This window comes from Dipodomys merriami, unplaced genomic scaffold, assembly GCF_024711535.1.
Source record: "Dipodomys merriami isolate MVZ:Mamm:240054 unplaced genomic scaffold, mDipMer1.0.p SCAF_10, whole genome shotgun sequence".
NCBI classification, from domain to species: Eukaryota; Metazoa; Chordata; class Mammalia; order Rodentia; family Heteromyidae; genus Dipodomys; species Dipodomys merriami.
In genome coordinates, this window is record NW_027202271.1 from 46,740,769 (window position 1) to 46,766,195 (window position 25,427).

The 25,427-nt window shown below is 37.4% G+C and overlaps 1 protein-coding gene and 1 long non-coding RNA gene across 2 annotated transcripts in view; one reads left to right on the forward strand and one right to left on the reverse strand.

The window, feature by feature from the left end:
- LOC138805588 (uncharacterized) overlaps positions 1-25,427 on the forward strand; it is a 77,557-nt gene that overhangs the window by 35,496 nt on the left and 16,634 nt on the right. The gene's annotated exons all lie outside the window — the stretch shown is intronic.
- The window catches only part of Ntn4 (netrin 4), a 98,012-nt gene that overhangs the window by 20,967 nt on the left and 51,618 nt on the right, over positions 1-25,427 (reverse strand). The window contains exons 4-5 of the mRNA XM_069990298.1: positions 18,212-18,338; positions 15,724-15,912 (exon numbers count right to left, since the gene is read on the reverse strand). Of these exons, the coding sequence (XP_069846399.1) occupies positions 15,724-15,912; positions 18,212-18,338 (316 nt within the window). The remainder of the gene's footprint in view (positions 1-15,723; positions 15,913-18,211; positions 18,339-25,427) is intronic.

Consider the following 25,427-nt stretch of genomic DNA (forward strand, 5'->3'; position numbering starts at 1 on the left):
GAAACAGAATCAGGGGCCAGGTAGAGAGGGAGGAGAAAAATTAAGAAAGTTGTTATAGAAACCAAAGGCTGAGTGTCTCAACTAATTAACAGTGTCAAATCATGGAATGTTCAAGTCATCTAAGATTGATAATAGATCAGGAACACTGTCAATCAGAACACTGGTGGCTCTTCTGAGAGCAAGACAGGCAGTGATGACATACTACTGTGTTTAGATTTCTCATCTTTTAATCAGGAATTATTAGAGCATTGGTTCTTAAGCTTGCATTACTTAGGATGAAATTTGTAAAAACTCTTTTTTTTTTTCGGGGGGTCTGGTTGTGGGGCCTGAACTCTGGGCCTGGGCACTGTCCCTCAGCTCTTCAGCTCAAGGCTAGCGCTCTACCACTTGAGCCACAGCGCCACTTTTGACTTTTTTCTTTTTGCTTATATGGTGCTGAGAAATAGAACCCAGGGCCTCAGGTTTGCAAGGCAAGCGCTCTACTACTAAGCCACCTTCACAGCCCCAGCAAAAACTCTTTACTATATGTAACCTCCAATCCTCAAATGCTTCCTTGGTCGAAAACAAGTATAACAGCAGTGAATGTTGCTTTTTCAGTAAAAGATATGAATTATTCTCTTGGGAAGAATCACATATTCTTCATTCAATCTACCAGCAATGATAGTTATTAATGATAACTAATATTTACAAAGCATCTGTAGTTTAAAAGATGTAGTCACTCCTTACTCAAATCCTTCAAGGCCTTCATAATATGACCCCAGCGAACTTCTCCAGTTTACCTTTCATTACTCCTTTGCTTATAGCTTTTATTCCAATTAAATACCATTTGTGGACATACCCCACTTTTTCCCGTTCTGTGCCTATATTAATTTCTGAAAGGGCAATTCCTTTCCCCACATCTGTCTTTCAAACTTAGACCTATTCAAGATATATTGCAACTGTCAGCTCTGAGCATTGTTCCAATTCATCCATTTGGGGTGGTTAGAGTGCTCAAGTATGAGTTCTGTTGGCCAATATCTTGTTAATGACATTTCATTACTCTGGCATTATTGGAGTTTGAACTCAAGGCCTTGCTTGCTAGGCAGATGCTGTACTCTCTGAGCTGCACCTCCTTCCTGGCAAGACAGGACTTTGAAATTCAGATGTCATGATACCTAGAAGAGAATAGTGAGGTGCAGCACTCTTTGATCCAGCAGCCTCTCCTACCTCCCCAGATGAGAGCCCATGGCAGCCACTCTAGGTGACTATCAAAGGGGCAGGTTCACCTTCTTTTAGAAAACAAGATAATATAATCCTGTTCTTTCTTTGGAAACTTCAGAGCTTTAAAAATAACATTTCTTCTTATAGCTGTGATCATGTTCCATTTTGCACTCATATAGACAATGAGTGCTTTCCTTCTCTCCCTCTGTCAAGCCATTTATAAGCTCCAACATGGGCCACAATCACATATTCTCTGCTATATTTAGTTTGTACATTAATAAGCCAACAGTATAGAAATGACTTTTTTTTTTTTTGTCGGTTGTGGGGCTTGAACTCTGGCCTGGGTGCTGTCCCTCAGCTCTTGAGCTCAAGGTGAGCACTCTACCACTTGAGCCACAGCGCCACTTCCTGTTTTCTGGTGGTTAATTGGAGGTAAGAGTCTCACAGACTTTTCCTGCCTGGGCTGGCTTTGAATCATGATCCCCAGATCTCCTGAGTAGCTTGGATTACAAGTGTGAGCCACCAGTGTCTGGCTTAGAAATGACTTTACTACCACTTTTTTGTTCGTTCTTTACTCCCGAGTTTAGTCATTCTTTCATTTTTAATTTTATTATTATTTTGTGTGTGTGTGTGGTACTTGGATTTGATCTTAAGACCTTGTGCTTGGTAGAGGGATGTCTCCAAAACATCTCCAGAAATGACTTTAAATGAAATCACATACAAAAGTTTTATGATTTTGAGATGACTAAATAAATAGTTACTATATCCTTTGTTAAGTCAGCTTGTTTTTTGATAGCAGCTAGGGAAGACTGATTGAGTCAGAGGAGAGATACTATAGGACCTTAATCCATAATAGTATAATGGCATCCTGCTTTGATAATTTTTTTACTAATAGGAAATTGAGTGTTTTTAGGAGTTGACCCCTCTGTAAGACCCTGTATTTTAAAACCTACACACATTTCAGGAATGGCCAGAGAAGAATGTGATTCTATCACATGTGCTAGTGGATTTCTGTCAGTGTGACTTTTTGCATAATTACAAGATGAAAATACCACTGGGAAACTATGCAGAACTAGCTCCAGGCAGAAGGCCTGACATCTTTCAGCCAGCACACTAAGACTTGCCTTGCATACCTAAGTCCTGAAGTTTGCCAGCAGTCAATATCTGATGTGTAGTTCTTATTTTCTCCCAGAATGCAAATATATTTTCTTCTTGCTTGAGCAGAGGAAGGCCTTTCTTAAGTTCTGGTTCAGTTTTGAGTTCCAGTATATACTTTGTACTGATTGTTGATTCAAACTGCAACTAGAGCATGCACTTTTCATGAGGAATATCAGTTATGACCCAGAATGACATAAATCCTTGACTTCAGCTTTGCCTTCTTGTTATAGATATGAATCCCATTAGTAAAGACTGAACTTTATTCTTTTTGTTATAATTTTCATTATTGAGAAAATGTCCTTAGAAGCTGAAATTGTGCTTTCCAGTGGCAACCAAATATATTTAGGAGCTGTGTGGCCTATCTAGATAGCAAGTCATTCAATATTGTAGTCATCATTTTCCCCTACAACAGTCACCTTAAACTATTCTCTCAACCATGGTGAGAAAGTGAAAATGTTATTTTAATGACCAAATGTCACAACCATTCTTTAAAAGTGCAAATGACTTACACTGAATAGTTCACTATTTACTAGGAGGTACTATGGAAAGAACACCTAAAGGAATAATAAAAATTCAAAGCAGTTGAGATAGAGGAAATAAATATTTTACAAAAGATTTCATAATTGGTTCACAATAAATTTGTATTATTTGCTAATTCAAATTCTATCTGCAGTAATTTGCATTAATACATTCAAATTAGATCTTCAAATTCTATTTGCATTAATACATCTATGCTGGTTAGCACTGCCTCTCTTTGGAGCAGTTACATACAGGAAAAAGGACACGAAGCTGCTCTGAGAGCCTTCTAACAGGAAATACAACACTCAATCAAACAGCATGTGGACACATTTTTAAACAACCTTCTACATTCATAGGCTGTAAAGCTAATATTTGTTTCAATCACAAGGGCTAATAATAAATACAGCTGTTTGAAAATTGCTTATAAGCTCTCTTAAGAAGACAGAAAATAAAAGAGGCAATATAATAAACTTAGTATAAGCAGAAGCTTGGGAGTCAGACTGGGTGAGTTCATGTTCTCGTTTTGAGGGTTATTATAAGACTTAATGAAACCTGACAATTCTCAATTTTCTTACTAATGATATAAGAATAATGATATCTTTGCCACAGGGTGCTTTGAGGTTTGAATAAGAAGTGTAGGAAATGATAAAAATTACCTGGGTCAAACAATTATTATTATTTGTTCTTGTTGTGCCAGTATGGGAGCTTGAACTCAAGCCATGAGCTCTTACTTTTTTTTTTCATTCAAGGCTGGTGTTCTACCACTTGGGCCATACCTCTACTTGTGTCTTTTCCCTGGTTAATTGGAGATAAAAACCTCATTGTCTTCTGCCTGGGCTGGCTTCTGTGATTCTCAGATCTCAGCTTCCTGAGTAATGGATTACAGCTCTTGGCTTCAAACTATTATTCTAAAAATGCCATCTACCCATACATTCTTCTATTACCTCATCCACTAATACCTTCACCAAAAAGTTCTTTCTGTTTCCCTTCCTTCCTTCTGTCCTTCCTTCCTTCCTTCTTTCTTTCTTTTTTTTTTTTTTTTTTTTGGGTCTGGTCGTGGGGCCTGAACTCTGGGCCTGGGCGCTGTCCCTCAGCTCTTCCGCTCAAGGCTAGTGCTCTACCACTTGAGCCACAGTGTCATTGCTGGCTTTTTTATTTTTGCTTATGTGGTGCTGAGGAATCGAACCCAGGGCCTCATGCATGCAAGGCAAGCGCTCTACCACTGAGCCACCTTCCCAGCCCCTCTTTCTTTCTTTCTCTTTCTTTCTTTCTTTCCTTCCTTCCTTTCTTTTTTCTTTCTTTCTTTCTTTCTTTCTTTCTTTCTTTCCCACTCTCTTTCTCTCTTTTTCTTTTTCTTTCTCTTTCTTTTCTTCCTTTCTCTGTCAAAGTGTTCTTGAAGTTTAGTTTGAACATAAACTGTTAGAAACTAAAAATACAAAAATAAATACTAAGACTAAAATCTCTTAAGAGGAGAGAGATGTACAAATAAATACAGGGCACTAAGTGTTATAACTAGTTATAACTGTGCCTGAGAACACGAGGAAAGAGCAGTAACTGCCTTATTGCAGGTGTGGATTATTATTTCTTTTAAGGAAATAAATGATCTCACTGGCTTTGCCAGTATACTGCTTGCCTTATACCTGGGAGGAGTATGCTGGGAAACAGGAGCACAGGTTTGACTACTCCTAATTCTTTAGAATTAATTTTCATGTTCCTTTCCTGGGGTAGAATATATCATCCCACTATTTCTCATTTTGTAGGCCAGTCTATGATGAGAAAAAGTAGAGTGTGATCTGTGGCTCTGCTGTGTGCAACGAAGTACACAGCAGTGTTTTTCAGGACAAAACTTATAGCTGTCTACTTTCAGGGACATAGTAAATATATAAATTCAAGGACAAAATGCCAGGAACCTTTATGGTTCCCTTGATTCTGATGGAATTGCTAAAGCCTTCAGTGAGGAGGAAACCATTGCTGCCACTCCATTTTTATTGCCACATTTGGAGGAACTCTAGTTGTCCGAATGTTTTCCACTCTTTTACCAAGGTTGCTGTAAGAACAACCCCTTGGGCTTGGCAGATTTACCTCTAAATTCTCAGGACTCCTCAGTATTACCTGATAGCGCTAACTTTTGCTTCTCTGTTAGTAAAAGCTACATTGGGAGCAAAATACCCTGAAAGTATTTGCTACTGATTTAGCTTTTCTAAAAACAGAACTCAAAGTTCAAGGCCCTTAGCTGGGAAAGAGACCTTTCACCACCACCCGGTGGCCACTCCTTTCGCCGTGCCTCCCAGGCTCCCAACATCATTCTCTCCTGAAAAGGCCAAGGCCCTACAGAACTTCTGATGGGAGAATTTTTAATAACAAATTCATTTCAAAAGCTGCCCAGTTGCTGGCTAAGCTTCTTAGAGGAAATATAACTGAAAGGAGATGAGTATGAGATGCAGCTCCAAGCAGAGAGAAAATAGTATGAGCTGTTACAAATATATTAAGTGTGAAGTTAGAGTAGATAAAAGGAGTCTTCTCTCTTTTTTTTGTTCTTTTTTTTTTTTTTTTTTTTTTACTCCTTTCTTTGTACTATCAACTACTTCTGCTGGTAGCTGAACAGCCAGAAAAAAAATAGAGACAAAAATGATAAGTGAACTTTATTCTGTGAAAGGTAATATAGTTCCCATGGAACTTGTTTCTATTGATCCTGGAAATGTTACACCTATAGTGTTCAGTGCTAGTTCTATAACATTCAAGGTATATTTAATTTCAATTACCATTATGCTTGAATAACCTTACAAGGAAGTAGTAATCTAAATTAAGATTTGTCTTTTATTTACTGAAACTCAATCTAATGAGTTGTCCATCCCACAAAAAGAGGAAAATTCATTTATGCATAAGATCTGCACAAATCTTACTTAATGCTTTTTAAAAAATGACTGTAATGCAGAGCAACATTTCCTAGATGTCTTCTTTAAAATTTTGAATATATAATGCAGATAAATACTAAAGTCATACTTTTTATCTTTAGTTCCTTACTAAGTGACTGCTGCTCAGACCTTCTTTTTGATTTTTGTGTCATTCCTTTCCTGTTAACTAGTTGTAACTGAGCCAGTTACTATTTATTCCTGGGTATATCTAAGAGCTCTTATGCAGTTAAAAAATACAATTTTATACTCTTGGTTTGCTTCTTAATTTAAACTAAAGAAAGCATTTTTGAGTATATAGCCAAATGTTATTGCTGGAAAACTTTAGATGTAATTGTGAACAGTATTTCCACCTAGTAGTGTAATGTATCCCAATCATCCTTCATCCCTGTATCACTCTCCTTTACCTCACTTCCCCTTCTTAAAACAATTTCAGCAGGTTTCATTGTCCTGTTTTCACATATACAAATAAGTAACCTTGGCCATATTCATCTTCATTTACCTTCTTCATTAGTCCTTCCTGATCTTACTTGTATACCCTCACTAGAGCCTGATTTTACTTCCTAGTCAATTCATTAAAAAAATAAATATTTCTTAAATTTTTAACAAATTGATGGTGTTTGATCTTCAGCCATCTCTTCATAATTTTTGTCTCATTTCCATCTCTGTACTGCCAAGAAAGTAGAAGCCACATCTTTACATGTATGTATCTGCAAAACCCTAGGACCACACCTGACCCATATTACCAATTCTGTCTTTGTTGAATGAATGATCCTCTCTGTAAGTAACAACTGTGATTTTATGTTTTGATAAACCGCTTGAAAGACCCGTACAAATCCTTCTATAGGATTTTTAGTCTTTCTTTCTTTCGTCAGTCATGGGGCCTGAACTCGGCCTGGGCGCTGTCCCTCAGTGTTTCAGCTCAAGGCTAGCACTCTACCACTTGAGCTATAGCTCCACTTCTGGCCTTTTCTGCTTATGTGGTGCTGAGAATTGAACCTGGGGCCTCAGGCAAGCACTCTACAACTGAGCCACCTTCCCAGCCCTGGGTTTTTAGTTTCTTTGCATCACAGCTCATAATACCAAGGTAACAGAAGCAGAAAACATACCCTCCCCCCATAAAAAAACGGTCAAAACACAATAGATTATTTTAAATCACCAGGTCATGACTTTCCTATGTTTAATGTTTCACTCAGTCAGTTTTATTTGTTCATATTTGTAATAAAAGCTCTGCATTTTAACTCTTCAGGAGACATTCTCCATCTATATATGCCTCTCACTAGGAACAATTTTGTTTCCTCACATTAATATAGTTGATATTTCTTTTCTTTTCCTTCATGTAATTATATCTAATTATAGCTGTTTAAAGATAGTACATTTTGTTTTGCTATACTACTGTATGCTCTTGTACCTTTAGAGTATCTGTAGAAAACTTTTGCCTTCTTCCCTGAGAAGTTTCTTAGTTAATTGAGTACATTTATTATCTTCCTCTCACAGTTCATTAGTATTTCTTTTTCATTGGCCTATTGGGAATACCTCAGTCACCTCAATTTTTTGTTGTACTAACATTCCTGAGGATGAATGCAGTTCTTCAATTTGGATTTTTTTTTTAATGCCAGTCCTGGGGCTTGAAATCAAGGCCTGGGCAATATCCCTGAACTTTTGTGTTCAAGATTAGTACTCCATCACTTGAGCCACAGCTCCACTTCCAGTTTTTTAGTGGTTAACTGGAGATGAGAGTCTCACAGACTTTCCTGCATTGGCTGGCTTTGAACTGTGATTTTTAGATCTTAGCCTCCTGGAAAGTTAAGATTACAGGTATGAGCTACTGGCACCCACCTGTATAAAGTTGTTCAAACAAACCTGGGTTAGCACTGACTAGTTGTATGAACTTAAATAATCTTTCCCATCAAGTTGAGCCTTACTGTCTATCCTTCCGTATGTGTAAATTAAAAAGGCACTTATAACTCATGGACTGCTAATAGAGATAACTTACGTAAATTGCCAGCCTGTCTATAGTCATCACTCAACAAATGCTAGTATTATTTTTTTATGCCTTTCCTAATTTGTCTGATTTTTTGGATTTTTTCCAATTCTTGATTATTTAATGCTTGTTCTCATCAAATATAGAATGGCATATTATTTATTGAATAAATTACATTTTCTGTTTGGAAATCAATGCAGAGAACATTATGACTTCTCCCACTTCTCTTCCCTACCTTGACTTTTATTAATCAATTTGAAAAGGTTCTCCTTTTGAAGGATGAATTTTAATATGTGCTATTTAATTTTTTTCAGTACTAGAGATTGAACCCAGAGCCTAACATTACTAATGGAATCATTCTCCTCTCTCACCTTGGTCCTTTCGTAGTTTTTCTTTTCTTTTTTCTTTGTGTGTGTGTGTGTGTGTGTGTGTGTGTGTGTGTGTGTGTGTGTGTTTATTTTGTATTTTTGAAATTGCATCTTACTAACTTTGTTAGAATGGCCTCAAACTCAAGAAGCTCCTGCCTCTGCCTCTCCTGTAGCCAAGATTAAGGCATGTGCCACCATACCCAGTTTATTTGATGTTTTTTAAATGATTGTTATAATTATTACATATACCTATTTTTTCTCTACTCTTTTCACTTCTTAACCCTCTGGTTTTGTTTCTTAGTTTAAAAGAAAAAGCTAAGATTAAGGTTTTCCAACTATTGCTGTCACCTCACTGATTCTATTTAAAGTTTCCTTTTCAAAAACAGTTACTTCATATTGATTCTATGCCGGTGTCACTCACAGTTACTTTGAATATAAACCAAAGACGGCTATACTGTTTATATGACACAAAATGAACTCATGGTGCCTTTGCCAAAACTACAGTTTGAAAGAAAAAGTCCACTAAGTTACTATCTGAAGAGACTTCAGGGAGTTCTGGGAAAAGATGGACTGGACACAGACACAAGAGTAAAAAATAGAAAGTGCCTATGAGTTCCTAGATGTGGTGTGGTAAGGTATTCTAGATATAATTTTTACTTGTAAGAAACTGAAAGAGAAGGCTCATTGTACTATAGGGAGAATGAATTATTGTTGGACAGATATATGAGTTAATAATGTACAAATTCTTCCTGAGAACCTTGTGAGAAGGTACTCATGACTAGACTGCGAAGGATGGAAAGATAGTTCCCATTCAGGTACTTTCATTTCTATCACTTGAGAACTTTTCACCTAAACCAGAAAGAAGAAAAGAAGAAAAAGCAAAAAAGCAAAAGAGTTTTGGATGACAGATCCTTTTTTCACAAAGATGCTAAATTGTTTTGGGTAACCATAACCAAGTAGTAAGTGTTATCTTGGTAGATCTTACAATATTTAAAAATTATGAAGCTGAGCGCTGGTGGCTTACTTCCTGTAATTCTGACTACTCAGGAGGCTGAGATCTGAGGCTTATGGTTCAAAGCCAGCCCAGGCAGGGAAGTCTGTGAGATCTTTATCTCCAATTGACCACCAGAAAACCAGAAGTGAAGCTGTGGCTCAAAGTGTTAGTGCACTAATCTTGAGCACAAAAGCTTAGGTACAGTGCCCAGGCACCGAATTCAAGCCTCATGACCCATGTATCTTTTTTTTCTTTTTTCTTTTATTGTGAAAATACTGTACAGAAGGGTTACAATTACATGAGCAAGATAATGAGTACATTTCTCATCAAGCATTTTAGCCTCCTCTTTTGTTTCCCCTTCCCATCCTATCCTCCCCCTGCCCTCTGACCCATGTATCTTGACATAGAAGTCAGGACACAGCTAATTGGCTGTGTACTGAAGAGGGAGCTAATTCTGTTCTGAAAGGCATTTCTTTAAATATCTCTTTAAAACATGTTCTACTAAAAAAGACATTTTTCTGCACTACACTGTTATGGAATAGTTATTAAAATTTCCTACTCAATTTTCTATCCATGCAGCATTTATCATATCCTTTAGCGCTAAAATGGAGAGATGGGGAAGGAGATATTTCATGATCTCAATGATTATTCAATAATTATTAAAATACCAATGCCATAACATACCTACAAGAAGCTTAATGCTACATTCTAAAGTATGTCAGTATGGAAGCCAAACAAAATGTCATTGTAATGGTCAACTAATTTTATTACATTACGATAACTCAGTTTAAAGTATAAGGTATTTATGACCAAATAAATTTATACATCATGAATAAGAGGGAGTTCTCTAGTTAGAATTACCAAGTGTTTATTTTGAAATGCTTACATAGAAAACAGACATCTTAAATTTCTGCCATAAATGTTCTTGGAGAAAAACAGAGGTCCTATATCAAACATTGTTCAGTTGGAGAAGATAGCACACAAATGCTAAGCAGTATTTATGCTTATCAGTGTGTCAGAAAAAGTGTGTCTAGCCAGACTTTGGGTAATCCTTTAAAATTTTCTGCCAGAGATACAGCTAATTCAGTGGTAGATTAAGTTACAGATAATTGTTAGCATACAATCTCTCATTCAAGGATGGAAATGAACAGTGCTCTCCCCAGAAATAGAACTGGCATATGCATTTGTTCTCAGATGCCAGCCAGGAAACCAAAAGGCGATATTGGACATCACTAATAATGCTTGTAAAGATATGATGATTTCTAGCCTTATGCTTTGATATAGGTTCTAAGTCAGGAGATCTAGGTCAGGCCTTAAAGAATCCCTATGTTTAGTAAGTGCTCCCGAGTGTTTCTGATCCACATCCAGATTTGCAAGCCAGTGATCACAGGGAGCAGTGAGAAGTGCTTGAGTTTAGAGAAGTGGGCTATGAAAGCGGAGGCTAAGCTTAGTCCAAAGGACAGAAGCCATCTCACTTGTACCTTAAGAGTCTATCTGCCTTCCTAATGAAAAAAAAATGGTCTAGTAGCTTAAAATTGACCGTGGTGGGAATATTTAATCCATAGAAATTGGCAAATGTGGGGCTGGGAAGGTGGCTCAGTGGTAGAGCGCTTGCCTTGCATGCATGAGACCCTGGGTTCGATTCCTCAGCACCATATAAGCAAAAAGAAAAAAAGCCGGAAGTGGCGCTATGGCTCAAGTGGTAGAGCGCTAGCCTTGAGCTGAAGAGTTGAGGGACAGCACCCAGGCCCAGAGTTCAGGCCCCATGACCGGACCCCCCCCCCCCCCCCCCCCCCCGCCCACAAAAAAAAAAGAAATTGGCAAATGTTCCAGATTGCCTCCCATCCCCTCATCCCAAACACTGAGTCACTACATCACTGTTTGGTTAAGTTTTTCTTACATTTTTAATATGTTTGCCATAGAAAAATCAAGTAGATTATATGATACCAAGGTCTTTAGAGATTTCAAATGCGTTCTTCTACAAGAGACTATGCTATTTCAAAACAGGGATAATTCTGCCTGAAGTACTTCAGTACTACTTGAAGTACTTCAGAACTATATTTTTCTTCCGTCCTTTGGCAGTTTGCTAATTTAAGCCTCCATTTCTGTTCTCAGCTCTTGTTTCAGCTGGAGAGATTCACATTTTCCCTTGTGTTTACAGACCTTAAATGCACTGTTCTTTAAAACATTTCTTTCCCCTTGAATTGTAGAAATAAGTTCAGTTTCAATGATCCCCACTTGTCTTACAAAAACAAACAACAATTCTGGAATCCTCAGAAGTGATATCTTGGCACGAAAATGTGTAGTTGATTGTCTGGTCTCACAGTAGACTCCGCTCATGGTTGAAATAAAGCGGAAATCAGAACAGAGATGATTTAATTGCCCCCAGGAATAAATTTACTGGCCAGTATATTTGGTTCAGGGCCTTGTTTATTCAGGTTTGATGAATTTATGGTAATTAAAATGTACACATACGGACCATCACATTTAGCACAGTACTTATCAGGAAAGTTATAGGGAAAAAACACTCTAGACTATGAATAGGACAGTAAGTTCTTGGCTTATTTAGTGGGAAACTACCTAAAACTGATTCCCAAGTTGTATATCATTATATTTGTTGAATACATTAATAGGCCTAAATAAAATGTATCATTAATTCATTTTATTTTCTAGATCAACTCATTAAAGGCAGCAAAAGTACCACTTAGATTGAAAAGCTGTACAAGCTTTATGTTTCAGTACTTTTGGGGAAAAAAAGCATCTCTCAAAGAAATATTTGGTAAATTTCCTCAAGGAAGTCCTTTAAACTGTCCCACCCACTTCCATACTCTCTTTAAGGCACTCGGTATCTTTTCAGTGATACTGACTTTCTGTAGAGTGAGGATCACAATAGTTTTTATATCAAAGCACTCAACAAAATTGGAATGAGTTAATTGTCCTTTGGACATTGAAAGAAAACAATATTCATCTGCAAATGTATTCTAGTATAATAGTCATTATTGTTCTATTATTCATCATTATTACCACCTTATTGCACTGAAATGATCTACTACTGTCAAATTCTCCCAATGTAGAATGTAAGATCTTTTAGGGAAGACCTTATCATTTGAACAGATACCATGTACAACTCAGTGTCTGATAAAAAGGAGACACTCTAAATGTTTTCTACGTTAAAATGAGCTGTAACATATACTTTACATTTTTCTGGGCTGCTTCTTCAGATTTTCAGTAGTTCCAACTCTAGAGAAGATACAGACTAGAGATTGCTCAGGGCTAGTTAATACTATGTCATTATTTTATTGTCAGAAACATAAGATTTATTAATTTCTTTATTATATAACTGTAGCCTCTAATACATGGATATTAGAAATCAATATGCAGAACCTTCTAGAAAATGTCTCTTCAGATGAAATCTTCATATAAATATGGCCCTGAGAAATCCTGAAGTAAAGAAGCTTTTGATTAATTTATCATATCCTAAATTTAGAGACATGTAATTCCTACCAAAATCTGTTGGATGCCTGGTTAACTATGGTGTTCAAGTGAACAAAGTAGTTAAACAATTTAATTCTTGAATAAGTGCTAATTTTTTTTTTAATGTGCTGGTCCCGGGGCTTGGCTTGAACTCTGGGCTTTAGCACCATCCATGAGTTTCTGTACTCAAGGTTAGCATTGCCACTGAAGCTATAGCTCTAGCAGTTTGGTGCTTAATAGAGATAAGAGTTTCACAGACTTTCTTGCCCAGGCTGGCTTTGAACCACAGTCCTAAAATCTCAATCTCCTGAGTAGCTCAGATTATAGCCGTGAGCCAACATACTTGGCTCAAATGCTTTTAATCTTTGTTGAAAAGCAGCCTACAGCATTCTCAGAATTGGATGTGAGAGTTTTGTTAAGGTGCATATTTGATGATGTAGGTCTGCCTTGAAATCACAGTTTGTACATTTCTAAACAACCAGACATGCAATGAGGCTAGTCTGTGGACCAAACTGAGGAGTAGTTACTTTTCTGCCCTGTTAAGAACAGTAGGACAAATATAATAAAATTATTATTTTAAATAACATTGTGAATGTTGGTGATGGAACCACACACTGAAATAGTTTAATTTTTTTTAAATATCAAACTTATTTTTCTTTATGTAGTTCAGGCTTCCCTCAAACTTGTGATCCACCTGCCTCATCTCCACTGCTAGGATTATAGGCCTGTGTTACTATGCTTGGGTTTTGTTCTTATTCTCTGTTTCTGTTCTCCTTACTTCACATCCCCTTTGCTCCCCTGCCCTTTCTAACAGGATATCACTAGGAAGCCTAAGTTGGCCTCAAACTCGTGAAATTAATAAGGAAAAAAGTTTTAGCAATATCTCCATCAGAACCTTGCACAAACCTGTTACATTGTAAGTACTAAATATATGTTAGTTTTATTAACTTATGTTTAATAAACTTTATTATCAGAGTTAATAACTAAAAATAATACAGGGATATATTTGCTAAGGAATTAGTGATATGCAAATATTACTAAACAACAAAATGTCAAATATATTACCAATCAAGCAATATACTATGGAGAATATTTAGATAGAGGAATTGGATTGCTACCAAGTGTTGAGATCAAGTGCAGGCTCAGAAAAGGAAAGAAAAGGACCAGAGTAGTTTTCTGTAAGAAGGTGCCAGTAAGGAAACCATACTAGGAGTGATTAGCAATGTGACTTATTAGTAGGTTGTAATTTTAAGTCTTTCAGTAGGTAATCTCAAGACAAGAAGCTGAGGAGCTCATCCAGAAAAATATATTACAATTACATTATTATGTTTCAGGGTTTTTGTGTACTTGTTTCTAGAATGTCTTCATATGGTGCTGATGAGTGTATTGCAATGGTTTTGGTTCTCTGATAACTTGAATATAACCTGTAAATATCCACTTTGCAGTCCCAGTCAGTTATACCAAATGAAGGATATTGACTGGTTTTCAACTACTTTGGGTAGGTAGGTCAATGCGTGAATTACCCTTGTTCATTTGCTGAGATGTCAGACAACTCTAGCCAACCTCTCATGCTTTGCCACTGTTATGTTCATACTGCTGTGGTGCCCTCCCTGCTCATTCTTACCTTTGTGTCTGTTCTTTTTTCCATTTCTTTTTTAGCACTGGTGGTTGTCTTGCTGGGAGCATCCCTAACTCATGTTACTTCATACTCCCTTTGTGGAATTCAGAAGCCATTACTTTCTCCTCTATGAAGTTAAAAATGTGTGGCTTGAACAACTTCTGGGTACTGTCCCTCAGCTCTTCAGCTCAAGGCAAGCACTCTAGCATTTGAGCCACAGTGCCACTTCCAAAAAATGTGTAGCTTTAAAGAGCAATGTTCGGTTTTTCTTTTAAAAACAAAACAGGCCACAAACTCAAGGATTTTTAATGTTCATTTTCCATTGTATCGCTCTCTTCCTGTCCCCATTTTGGGGTTAGAACATGGTTTCCTTGATAGGAAAAGGAAGAGCACGGTAATCAATCTCTATTTGTACTCCTGAGTTGTTTCTGTTGTCTTATAATTTCCCGGCTGGTAGACATGTAAATACCAATGTAGTTATTTGAGCTGTTTATCCATTCAACATCAGTCAGCCTCTGCTTTCACTCTTCATAGTCATGTGTAGCAGACCAGGCATATGATTAGGTGGATCCCTTAAAATCTGTTCTTTTTAAAAATAAACTTTTTCTTGGAGTTATGCCAACAAAAAAGCTGTACCCATTCTGTAAGCGTTTAGTGTTTGTGGGGAGAGCATGAAATTACTGGTAGGCTCCAAATTAGTTAAGCCACATGGAGGCATAGGAGCAGTGTCAACCAAAGTACATTCATATTGAAACCAGAACCTGTTGGGTATTTAAGATGTCCAAGTTCCTCATAGAAAACAATGGTAGGATAACCCAGTTGCATATAAGCACTGTTTTATTAATTCTATTCCATATATTATCTAATTTTTATCTAATTTTTATTCACTTTTCTTAAATCTTCAGATCCTCATAAAACTTTCTCTTTTCTCTTTCTCTCTCTCTTCCTCCCTCTCCCCCCTCTCTCCTTCCCCCTCTACCCCTCCCTCTCTGTCTCTCTCTTTTTCTCTTTGCTGCATTTGAACTCAGGGCCTGGATGCTATCCCTGAACTTCTTTTGCTCAAGGCTAGCAAAGTGCCACTTCTGGCTTTTTTTTTTCTGAGTAGTTTATTGGAGATAAACTACTTTATTGGGCTGGTTTGGAGCCATAGTCCTTAGATCTCAGCCTCCTGAGTAATTTGGATTACAGGATTGCAACTATTGGCTGCTGTTTTCTTATTTCTCTTTTATTCATCATCTTGTTCCCTCAAATATGATGCTAAAGAAATTATTTTACTTCATGGATTTTATTTCAATGATTTTACTTCATGAATAGTGTACTGTTTTTGCCTAATTGGGTTGAAAATTCTTATCCCTTATCAATGGAGAAATAAAACTGATATCTCTTGTCTGAGAATTTCATGACCTCTCTCCTGTGGACCAGGGAAGTGAAGGAAGGAATGACTCATCTCTTTTGTATAAAACACCCTTTATTCTAGGCCTCATGAGCTCACTTACCTTTGCAAGCATCTGGAGCAGAGAAGGGTCTGCGGAGGTCACGGTAGAAGCCAGGCTTACAGCGCTGGCAGTGCTGACCTTCCGTGTTGTGCTGGCAGTTGTTGCAGACACCCCCGCTGCGATTCCCTGATGCCTCCCACACACTGATGTCAAAGTGACAGGTATCAGCATGCCCATTGCATTTGCAGGCTGCAGAAAAGAAGCAAAGGAAGGACACAAGGAATTAAAAATAGGATAAGATACCTTCTCCTATTAATCATATTTATAGCTTGTGAATAGTGTATACAGTATAGGAATAAAAATGTAAAAAGGAACATGATGAGAAGTCTAGCTTCTCCATACTCATTATCTTGTTTCCCCTTGCCTTTAATAGATTACTACTCAATAGGGTAAAAAAGTTAGTGTTAGGATATGCAGGGAAGTTAACAAAGTATAATTTGTTTATTCAGGCAGGGTTAGTCTGGTTGTCTTGAAACTGTATTTTGGAAAGACTATGAGTAAGTAACCATAATTTCTATTTGCTTTTTTTTTCCTTCTGTTGGTTGTGGGGCTTGAACTCAGGGTCTGGGCACTGTCCCTGAGCTCTTTTGCTCAAGACTAGCACTCTACCACTTTGAGGTAAAGCTCCACTTCTGGTTTTTGAGTAGTTAATTGGAGATAAGAGTCTCATGAGGACTTTTATGCGTGGGTTGGCTTCAAACCATGTTCCTCAGATCTCAGCCTCCTGAGTACCTAGGATTACAGGCATGAGCCACCAACACCCAGCTCTATTCCCTTTTTGATGGTAACATTTCACCACTTGCAGTCTTGCTATTTCCCAAGGGTCATCACTGTGGGTCTCCTGACCTTGCTAAGAAAAGCCAAGGCTATCTGGCATTATTTGAAAATGACAAATTATATGGAAGATCCAAGGCAGAATTCATGTTCACTCAAGAGCCTGGAAAGAAATGTCTGGGGGGCAGGCATGACTAATCTTCTATAGAGTACTGTACCCCAACTGTTCTCATTTTGGTGACTATAAGGCAATTAGCTCTAAACACCTCACTTTCTTACAGAAGAAGCTTGTTGTGTTATGTAATCATTGCTCAGTTGCATTTCTATTTGCTTGATTTTGTACTGGTCCTGGAGCTTGAACTCAGGGCCTGGGCACTGTCCCTGAGCTTCTTTGGCTTAAGGTTAGTGCTCCAGCACTTTAGCCACAGCTCCACTTTTGGCCTTTTCTGAATAGTTTATTGGAGAGAATAGTCTGGTGGACTTTCCTGTCTGGGCTGGCTTTTAACCATGATCCTCAGATCTCAACCTCCTGAGTAGCTGGGATTATAGGCGTGAGCCACCAGTGCCTGGTGCTCAATGGCATTTCTAAGATCATCAGTCAGTAGCATCAAGTGATTTGTCTCTCTGTTCTATGTATATTTTAGATATGAAGTAGACTTCTGACGAAAGGATCAGAATGGGACTCCAGGAATTTTAGAGAAATACTTTAGATTCTCTTGATGACTGATTTATAGTAAGAATCTAGACTTTTTGTGGAAGTCAACTGTATTTGAAAATATGTATGCTATTGTTTTTCATTGTTTCCTTGATGTGTTATGATATTTTGACCAGATTCATATCTTTAAAAACATGTATTGTAAGATAATTTAAGATTCATGCTTTGAGGAAATCCTTTACATTTCCTAGAAATGAAATAAATCAATTTGACTCGAAATTATGCACGGTAAGAGATTTCTCACAACTTCACCCATAGTACTTGTCTTTAAAAGTCCTTATAAAAAATGAAGCTTATGAATATAAACATTACTAAGGACATGTGAATTTCTCTCAACATTTAAAATTGCAAATAGAAAAGTAGTTTGTATTCAAATATTTTTTACTTGCCTATCTAATCTCTAATCTCAAACCCAGAGTTAGTCCTACTTAAAAAAATCTCATTCTTAGTGATTTAATTTCAAATCTGATCCATCATTATAAGATTATTAAGTGAAAAGAAAACATGATGATATTATGGGAAAAGTTATCTAACTGGAGTCTTAAGACTTGGGATCAACAATTCCTGACTCTTTCATTTATTAACTTTGGCAAGGCACTTAATGAGCTTCAGTTTCCAGGTCTCAAAAATGGGATGAACACTACTTGCTTCATTGACTTGTTCTGAGAACTAAATTAAAAATAACCATTTTCTTTAGAGTTCCAGAGCTCACCTATAATCCTTAGTCTCTTATGGTTCCATTATATCAAGTTCTCAAGGAGAGTACTTATTTAGGTACCACAAAGTATCTGAGCAAATAGATAACATATTCTTGGCAAATCAATCCTATTAGCATCTTTGCAAACTATTACCAATGCTTGAAGAAATAATAGTGGTGATTGTGTAAGTTATAGTCTCTGACACCCATTACTTCATATTTTGTTTTTAGAGATAACAATGGGTTCACAGGCAAGTTTCTACTACAAGAAGGCATTTGAGTATTATGATCTTGTTACTTACTTCTGCACTCATTAGGAGCCCCTGTTTTTCCATCAGCTGCCTCCCAGGGCCTGTCATTGTATAAGGGTGCGCAGTGCTGGCAGTTGCTGCCTGCTGTATTGTGCTTACACATGCACTTCCCATGGACCTGCAAACAACATTGAGACCTGTGAGACAAATGAGGCCAGGAAGGGCATTCTTCCCATAATCTCATCCCATTGGTTGGCTTTAGCCATTGACATTTGTTCACTTTCCTGAAGAAGTTAGCTAGCAGGAAAATAAGATCCCCTAGCTAGTCTGTCTTGTTATTAATTAATAAGATAAGTGATGCTTTTTTCTTGACATATGACACTAAGGAAGGGAAGGAAAAGGAAAGGAGGAGGAAAAGGGAGGAGAAGAGGAAGCAGGGGAGGAAAGGGAAGAAAAAAAGGAAGGAAAGAAAAAGTACTGTTAAGAAGTATTAAGTGAATATGCTAAAGATAAAGGCCAATAAGTGCCTCATACAGAAAACTTAGTCTCTGAGGCTGTGTCATGATGGGTATATAAGATTGTCTTTAGGGAGTAAAGATAAGAAGAACACAAAGGGAATATTCAAAGGATAATCAATAAATTAGATGTATGCAATGAGACATAAGTTCTGTCCAGATCTCTAAACTTCAGTCTCAAGAGGTCAAAATTTATCCTGTAGACGATGTTGATCTACTGAAGAGTTTTGAGTATGGAAATTATCAAAAGGTATATAGATACACTTACTTTTCTTCATTCCAAAGCAAAATTCTACTTTTTGCCTATCTTGCCTATTATGATCTTCCTTCCCTTTCCCCTTTTACTGTTTCTTCTCTACATCTCCCTTTCCCAATAGCAGATGGTACCCACATGTATTTTTAAAATAACATTCAGAATCTCAAAAGGTTGTTCATTAATTATTGTTTACTGCCCTCTTCTATCTGTTGTACTTTAGGCTACCATTTATTGAGGGCTATATGAAGATAGATGTTGAAGAATATTGTTAGTTTTCTTTAGAGGAGCTCAACTGCTGTCATAGCTTCAATTTATTAGGTTTGGTCTGAGGATGTCCAAGGACTGTTAGTAATTTCATTCCACTCATAGGTTCATATTGTCCCACAAATTCCAGGCCTCAAGAGGTCACAGGTATTTGGGGTAACATCTCAAACATTCACATGTATCACAAGATAATGTTGAAGTGGTCAATTCCCTTTGGAATAAGGATTTTAGAGCATTCCCTTGCTCCCTCATTTGAAGAATTGGGATGAACCTCCCAGGGTCTGAAAGATGCTATTCCAGCAAATTTTTCTGCATACAGAAAAATTCAAGGAGCTGTCATTTTGAGAATTACTAAAAATAGCTGTAAATCATTACCTACACAGTTTGAAATAAGAAATCCTTCCTCAGCGATACAACTGTTGCTGTTCAAGCTTGAAAGATCACCTACTATTTGATGCTCGTGAAAAATGTGCAAGTAAAACTAGGACTTCATTGAAAAAAAAACTTAGAAGTTAAACAGAGTGAGCTCTTGTTGAGTACAGAAACAAAAACTAGGTAAAGAACAGGAAAATGGGGTCATATGCTTAAGGTTTAGTTGAAGAAGAGTGGTATTTGGTTGTCTAATTGGAAAATAAGAAAAGTTAACAATGAAACTACAAGTATGAATTACCTAAGACATATTCTAGATATTGAAATAGTTCAGAAACACCTCATTAATTCTAAGAATACTTTTCTGTTTTGATGTCGTTTTCATAGATATAATTTCTTGAGTTTATTTTCTACTGATATTACTCTATTTTGCTGGTCTTTTGCAGCGCATTTATCTTCTAGAAAGTGTGTTTGGGCTAACAAAGGGTCTCTTACAAGCTTTGAAATTATTGAAGAAATTGCTGAGACAGTACGTTCACTTAGATCTATGCATACTTAGATCTATGCAGCTTTGTCAGAACTTTATTATACGTTCAAGCAAAATAGAGATAGAAGGAAAATAGTATTTCTTTATACTTGAAGCTATTGACATAAGAATTTAAATGGGAAGCCGGGCGCCAGTGGCTCACACCTGTAATCCTAGCTACTCAGGAGGCTGAGATCTGAGGATCGTGGTTCAAAGCCAGCCCGGGCAGGAGAGACCGTGAGACTCCTATCTCCAATAAACCACTAGAAAAACTGGAAGTGGTGCTGTAACTCAAGTGGTAGAGTGCTCGCCTTGAGCTGAAGAGCTGAGGGACAGAGCCCAGGCCCAGAGTTCAAGCCCCACAACCGTCCCCCCCCAAAAAAAGAATTTAAATGGGAGAAAGATGAAGAAATTATTATCTTTTATATCCCATCATTGGGAGATATTCAGGACTTGCCTACAAAAGTTTTTCATTGTTGTTCTTTTCAGGACAGAAGACTTTTGGTAGTCAGATATCATGTCATTCAGGACAGTGACGATGACAAGAGTTTGTGAGAATGTGGTTACAGACAGCATCAAGCTTATGCGATGGATATTCACTTATCAGGATGTTGCAGAATATTTAAATATTGGATGGATGATGAGCTTAGGCAGTCTTCGTAGTGCTTTTGAGTCCTAAGGTTCTGTGATTTTAAGGACTTCTTTTATGTACTTTGGATACTATTATGTTACAGCTAACTATCTACAATTCTTTGTACTAGAGAAGATATGAATAACAGAGATAGCTCCTCTTGCTTTCTCAGCAGTGCAGAATGTTCATCAAACAAGGGAGAGTCATACAATGTTTCTTCTTTCCCAATGTGACACAAACAGAAAGATAAATAAATACTAACAGTCTCTGAAGACAGACTTTTATTTTTCTATATACTGGTAATAATTAAACGAAAATTGTACTTCATTCATTTTTTTTCTTTCTGCTTTCTTCTCTACTTCATGGTTCCCATTGTTTGTGGCTAATCTCAGACTAAGTATTATTCTAGTTCCTCCTCTCACATAAAGATGTACTTTGTCATCTGGTGGTGATGCTCCCCCACATATTCACCACAATGGAATTTCAAAGCAGAAAGTAAGAAAAGTATTGGCAGATTCATGTTAGCTAGATTCTCTAAGGGAAATCTGGTAAAAATTTGCTTTCCAGCTGCTTTCCAAGAAAGATGGCAACAACTGGTGTTTGACTCTCTTCTTGTTTAAGTCTTACTAAAAATGATAACAAAAGGAGGTGGGAAATAATTTAGCTTACTATTCAGAAATTTATGGATTTCATAAGTGAAATGATCACCTTGTATCATTATTGTTCACATTTACCTGACTTTATTTTCATTCATTATCATGAAACTTTGAATTCCAATGGAAAACAAATATTCTTTCTCATTCTCATTGAAAACTCTAAAAAAAGTTTTGTAAAAACAGGCTATAAACAGTGTTTATTGTATGAGGCAGAGGAAAGGGCCTACATGGGGACAGCAGCAACAACTGGTGGGCTTTTGTGTAGCTTTAAAAAATGATTTAGAAAGTACAACAATGCTATGTAGCAATTTCAGACCAAATGAAAGTAAAAACAGATTCCTAAGGAGATAGTATGTTCCCTGTAGAGAAAAAGGATTAACTTCTAAAAGAATGAATTTCTTATGCATGAAAAGAGATAAATTCTAATAACAAGTTAATGTGTTAGAACTTGCTCTTCTTGTTCAGGACCAAAACATGCACAACAATACTACCTCAAAAACGTATGAATAGAAAGCATTGTGGGGAAAACATGTCTTTTCATTAATAAATAAAACATGACCTTTTCCCATCAAATATTTATGTGTTTTAATTTAACCAAAGTAAAAGTTCTGCTTGTGAAGATGAAGCACAATAATTGAGTTTGATGAAAATGGGCCATGAAACATTCTGTCAGAATGAGGCAAAACAGATTAAAGGCCAAGTATTCCAACTCTTGCCCAATAATCTAGATAGGAAGAAGGCAAGCAAAAATTAAAACCTTGAATTTTATTCTTTGGTCTATAATGGAACACTAGAGAAAACAGCTCTTATCAGAAAGCATGGTCAGCCTGGTGGCTCACACCTGTAATTGTAGTTACTCAGGAGGCTGACATCTGAGGATCACGATTTGAAGACAATCCAGGCAAGACACTCTATGCTGCTCTTACCTCCAATCACCAAAAGACCAGAAGTGGAGCTGTGGCTCAAATATAGCACTAGTCTTGAGCAAAACAGCTCAGGAATAGTGTTCAGGACTTAAATTCAAGCGTTATGACCAAGGGGGGGGGGCAGGTAGCATGGTCAGTAAAATAAAGATAGGTGTAGGGCAAAAGCAGTTAGGACTACAGAATAAAAATTGGCCAGCTGCAGGTAACCTGAAGTTCTTTTTTGTAACAATTCCTTTCTTTAGTTCTAATAATTTCTCTGGTTCAGGAGATCTTCACAAAAATGCACTTACCCTCAGGTGGGGCATAAAACGTATCAGCAGCCATTATCACCATCTGTTCTCAGTCTTACAACTGGACTCAGAATAGTCTGAAGGAGGAAGGGACTTGCTGGCATAGACAAAAGGAATGTCCTAAGGCAGAGAAGGAAAGAGCCAAAGACAAACTATGGCTACTTCACTAATTTGCCAAGAGCCTGCTCTGACTGACAGATCTGGAAAAAAAAAAAGCATGAATGGAGCCAATGCAAATTTTGTAAGAAAGTGTTAAGCTTTTAGCATTCTGTATGGGAATCAAGTGCTTATCTGCCTCTCTCCAGTGGATTGTAAACTTTCAGAGAAGAAATTTCAATTTCTTTGAATTCTCAATAACTGACCTATAGAAGATTTTCAGTAAATATGTGCTAGTTTTTCATTCTGCTGATATATACTTAAAGGAGCATTGAGAATTTAAGTTATTGAGATCAGTCCCATTTTAAAAAAACTACTAAGAAGGCCACCAGCTAGTTTTGCATTTGAAGTGTGAACAAGATCCTTTCAACTGTTTATCACATTCAGCTTTGTTCACAGTACTTCCTGTAGAGGATATATTAACTCATACCTAGTGTCTCCAGGAGATGGACTGGAAGTCTGAGGGATATGAGGGTCATGGAGATGATGAGAAATAACAACAATAGTAATAGTAATACAGCATTGCTTTTACACTATCCTTGGCACTGTTCTAGGCATTGTATAAATACTAGCTAATTTGTTCACACACACACACAAAATCCTATAAGGTAAGTATAATTACTGTTAGACAATTTCACAGATGAGTAAACTGAGGCCCAAAGGCCTTAGTCATTCTCCCAAGGTCACAAACTCTACCAGTTTGACTCTAGAGTCCCCCAATTAATTACTGAACTATCCTTTTATATGACATTGGAGTGTGAATTAGAGGGGCACATTTTGACCAAGTCTCTTTAGGGTGACACTAAATGAAATGATGGGTATATTCCAAACTAACTTGTCCTTTAAGAGCTTTTCAGAATAGAAGCTAGTTTAAACTCCTGGAGAAGCCAGGCAGTTCTGAGGGTAAACAGTAAAGGGAAGATTGGTCCCAATTTCCTTCTGCTGACATGAATGAGTTCACAGCAAGTAGGGGCAGAGGATGCGTTTATATATTCATTGCTTCCATGTACAACTTTCCTATCTGCACACTGGAAATTCTGATGCCTCCTAGGGGAGTTTTCGTCATAGGAAACTCCACTGAATAAATCGAAACTGCAAAAAAGAATGCAATTGAAGTCTTATTAAAATATGTTCTGAGCCGGGCACCGGTGGCTCACGCCTGTAATCCTAGCTACTCAGGAGGCTGGGATCTGAGGATCTTGGTTCAAAGCCAGCCCGGGCAGGAAAGTTTGTGAGACTCTTATCTCCAATAAAAGCCACTAGAAAACCAGAAGTGGCGCTGTGGCTCAAGCGGTAGAGTGCTCACCTTGAGCTGAAGAGCACCCAAGCCCAGAGTTCAAGCCCCACGACCAACCAAGAAAAAAAAAAAAGTGTTCTGTAGATAGTACCTCTGTTGTGTTATCCCTAATCAGAATAGTCTGGAGAGGGATAGTAATATCATATAGGGTGATGATTTTACAGTCAATTTTCATTGAGGTAATGAAGAATAATAAAGATTGGAACGGGTGCTTAAAATTACTTTTGCTGAAAAATATTGACTATTTACTTTGGCGCATAAATTAATTAAAATCAAAGAATCAAACTAAATCAAATTAAAAGAAAAGCTAAGTAGCCCAGCTTCCTCCATTTTGTATCTGTATCCTTTGTCCTGAGACAGTCTCTCCTGCAGTTACTTTACAGCCATCTTAGAAGCCAGGCAAGAGCAATAGGAGACTGAATCACTTGTTGAGAATCAAGACTCCTAGTATAGCAAGGCCCCACTTGGCCAATGCTGAGATAATGGACTATCAGACTATCTGCTGCCACATATGACCACCAGAACACATTTGTGACTGAGACCGCTTAACTATGCATACTTTTTTTCTCCCTGCCTCTAGTTCTTTGTCTATTTAAACCTATAGCTTGGGTCTGTACCCCGATAGCACTTCAGTTCCCTGAAGATGGACTGAAGTGTTATTGTCCTGTGGTTTCCTGTGCTTCCAAATAAATTTTCCTGTGTCCTTCATCATGTCTTTTTTTTTTTTTGGGTCCGGTCGTGGGGCCTGAACTCTGGTCCTGGGCGCTGTCCCTCAGCTCTTCAGCTCAAGGCTAGCGCTCTACCACTTGAGCCACAGTGCCACTTCTGGCTTTTTTCTTTTTGCTTATGTGGTGCTGGGGAATTGAACCCAGGGCCTCAGGCATGCAAAGCAAGCGCTCTACCACTGAGCCACCTTCCCAGCCCCTCATCATGTCTTTTTATTTGAAATAGAGGAGAGAATGGTTGGACCTAACATGTGGAGCAACTGTAGTTTTGATGTGGGGTCTGAAACTCCAGGTTTAAGAACTCTGTGCAAAGCTAATGTTTCAGGTGCATTTTTTAGATGAGGATTGCTGGCTTATTTCCCTTTTTTTGCATGAATACATTTTGCATGTAATATATTTTGATTTTATCTGAGTGAAAGTATATCTATCTCATTAATATGCTGTTTACCATTAAAAAAGTAGGAAATGAAGGGATGCTCAGAAACACACACACACAGTGAATGCACTCCAAATTGTAGGCATTGATTTTCAAATCAATATGGTTTGGCAGAGTTTTAGTTTATAGTATCACAGTTAGAACTCATTAATACGGTAATTCTTTTTAAAGCTAACTGAGCCAGGTATTGATGTCTCACGCCTATAATCCTACCTTCTCA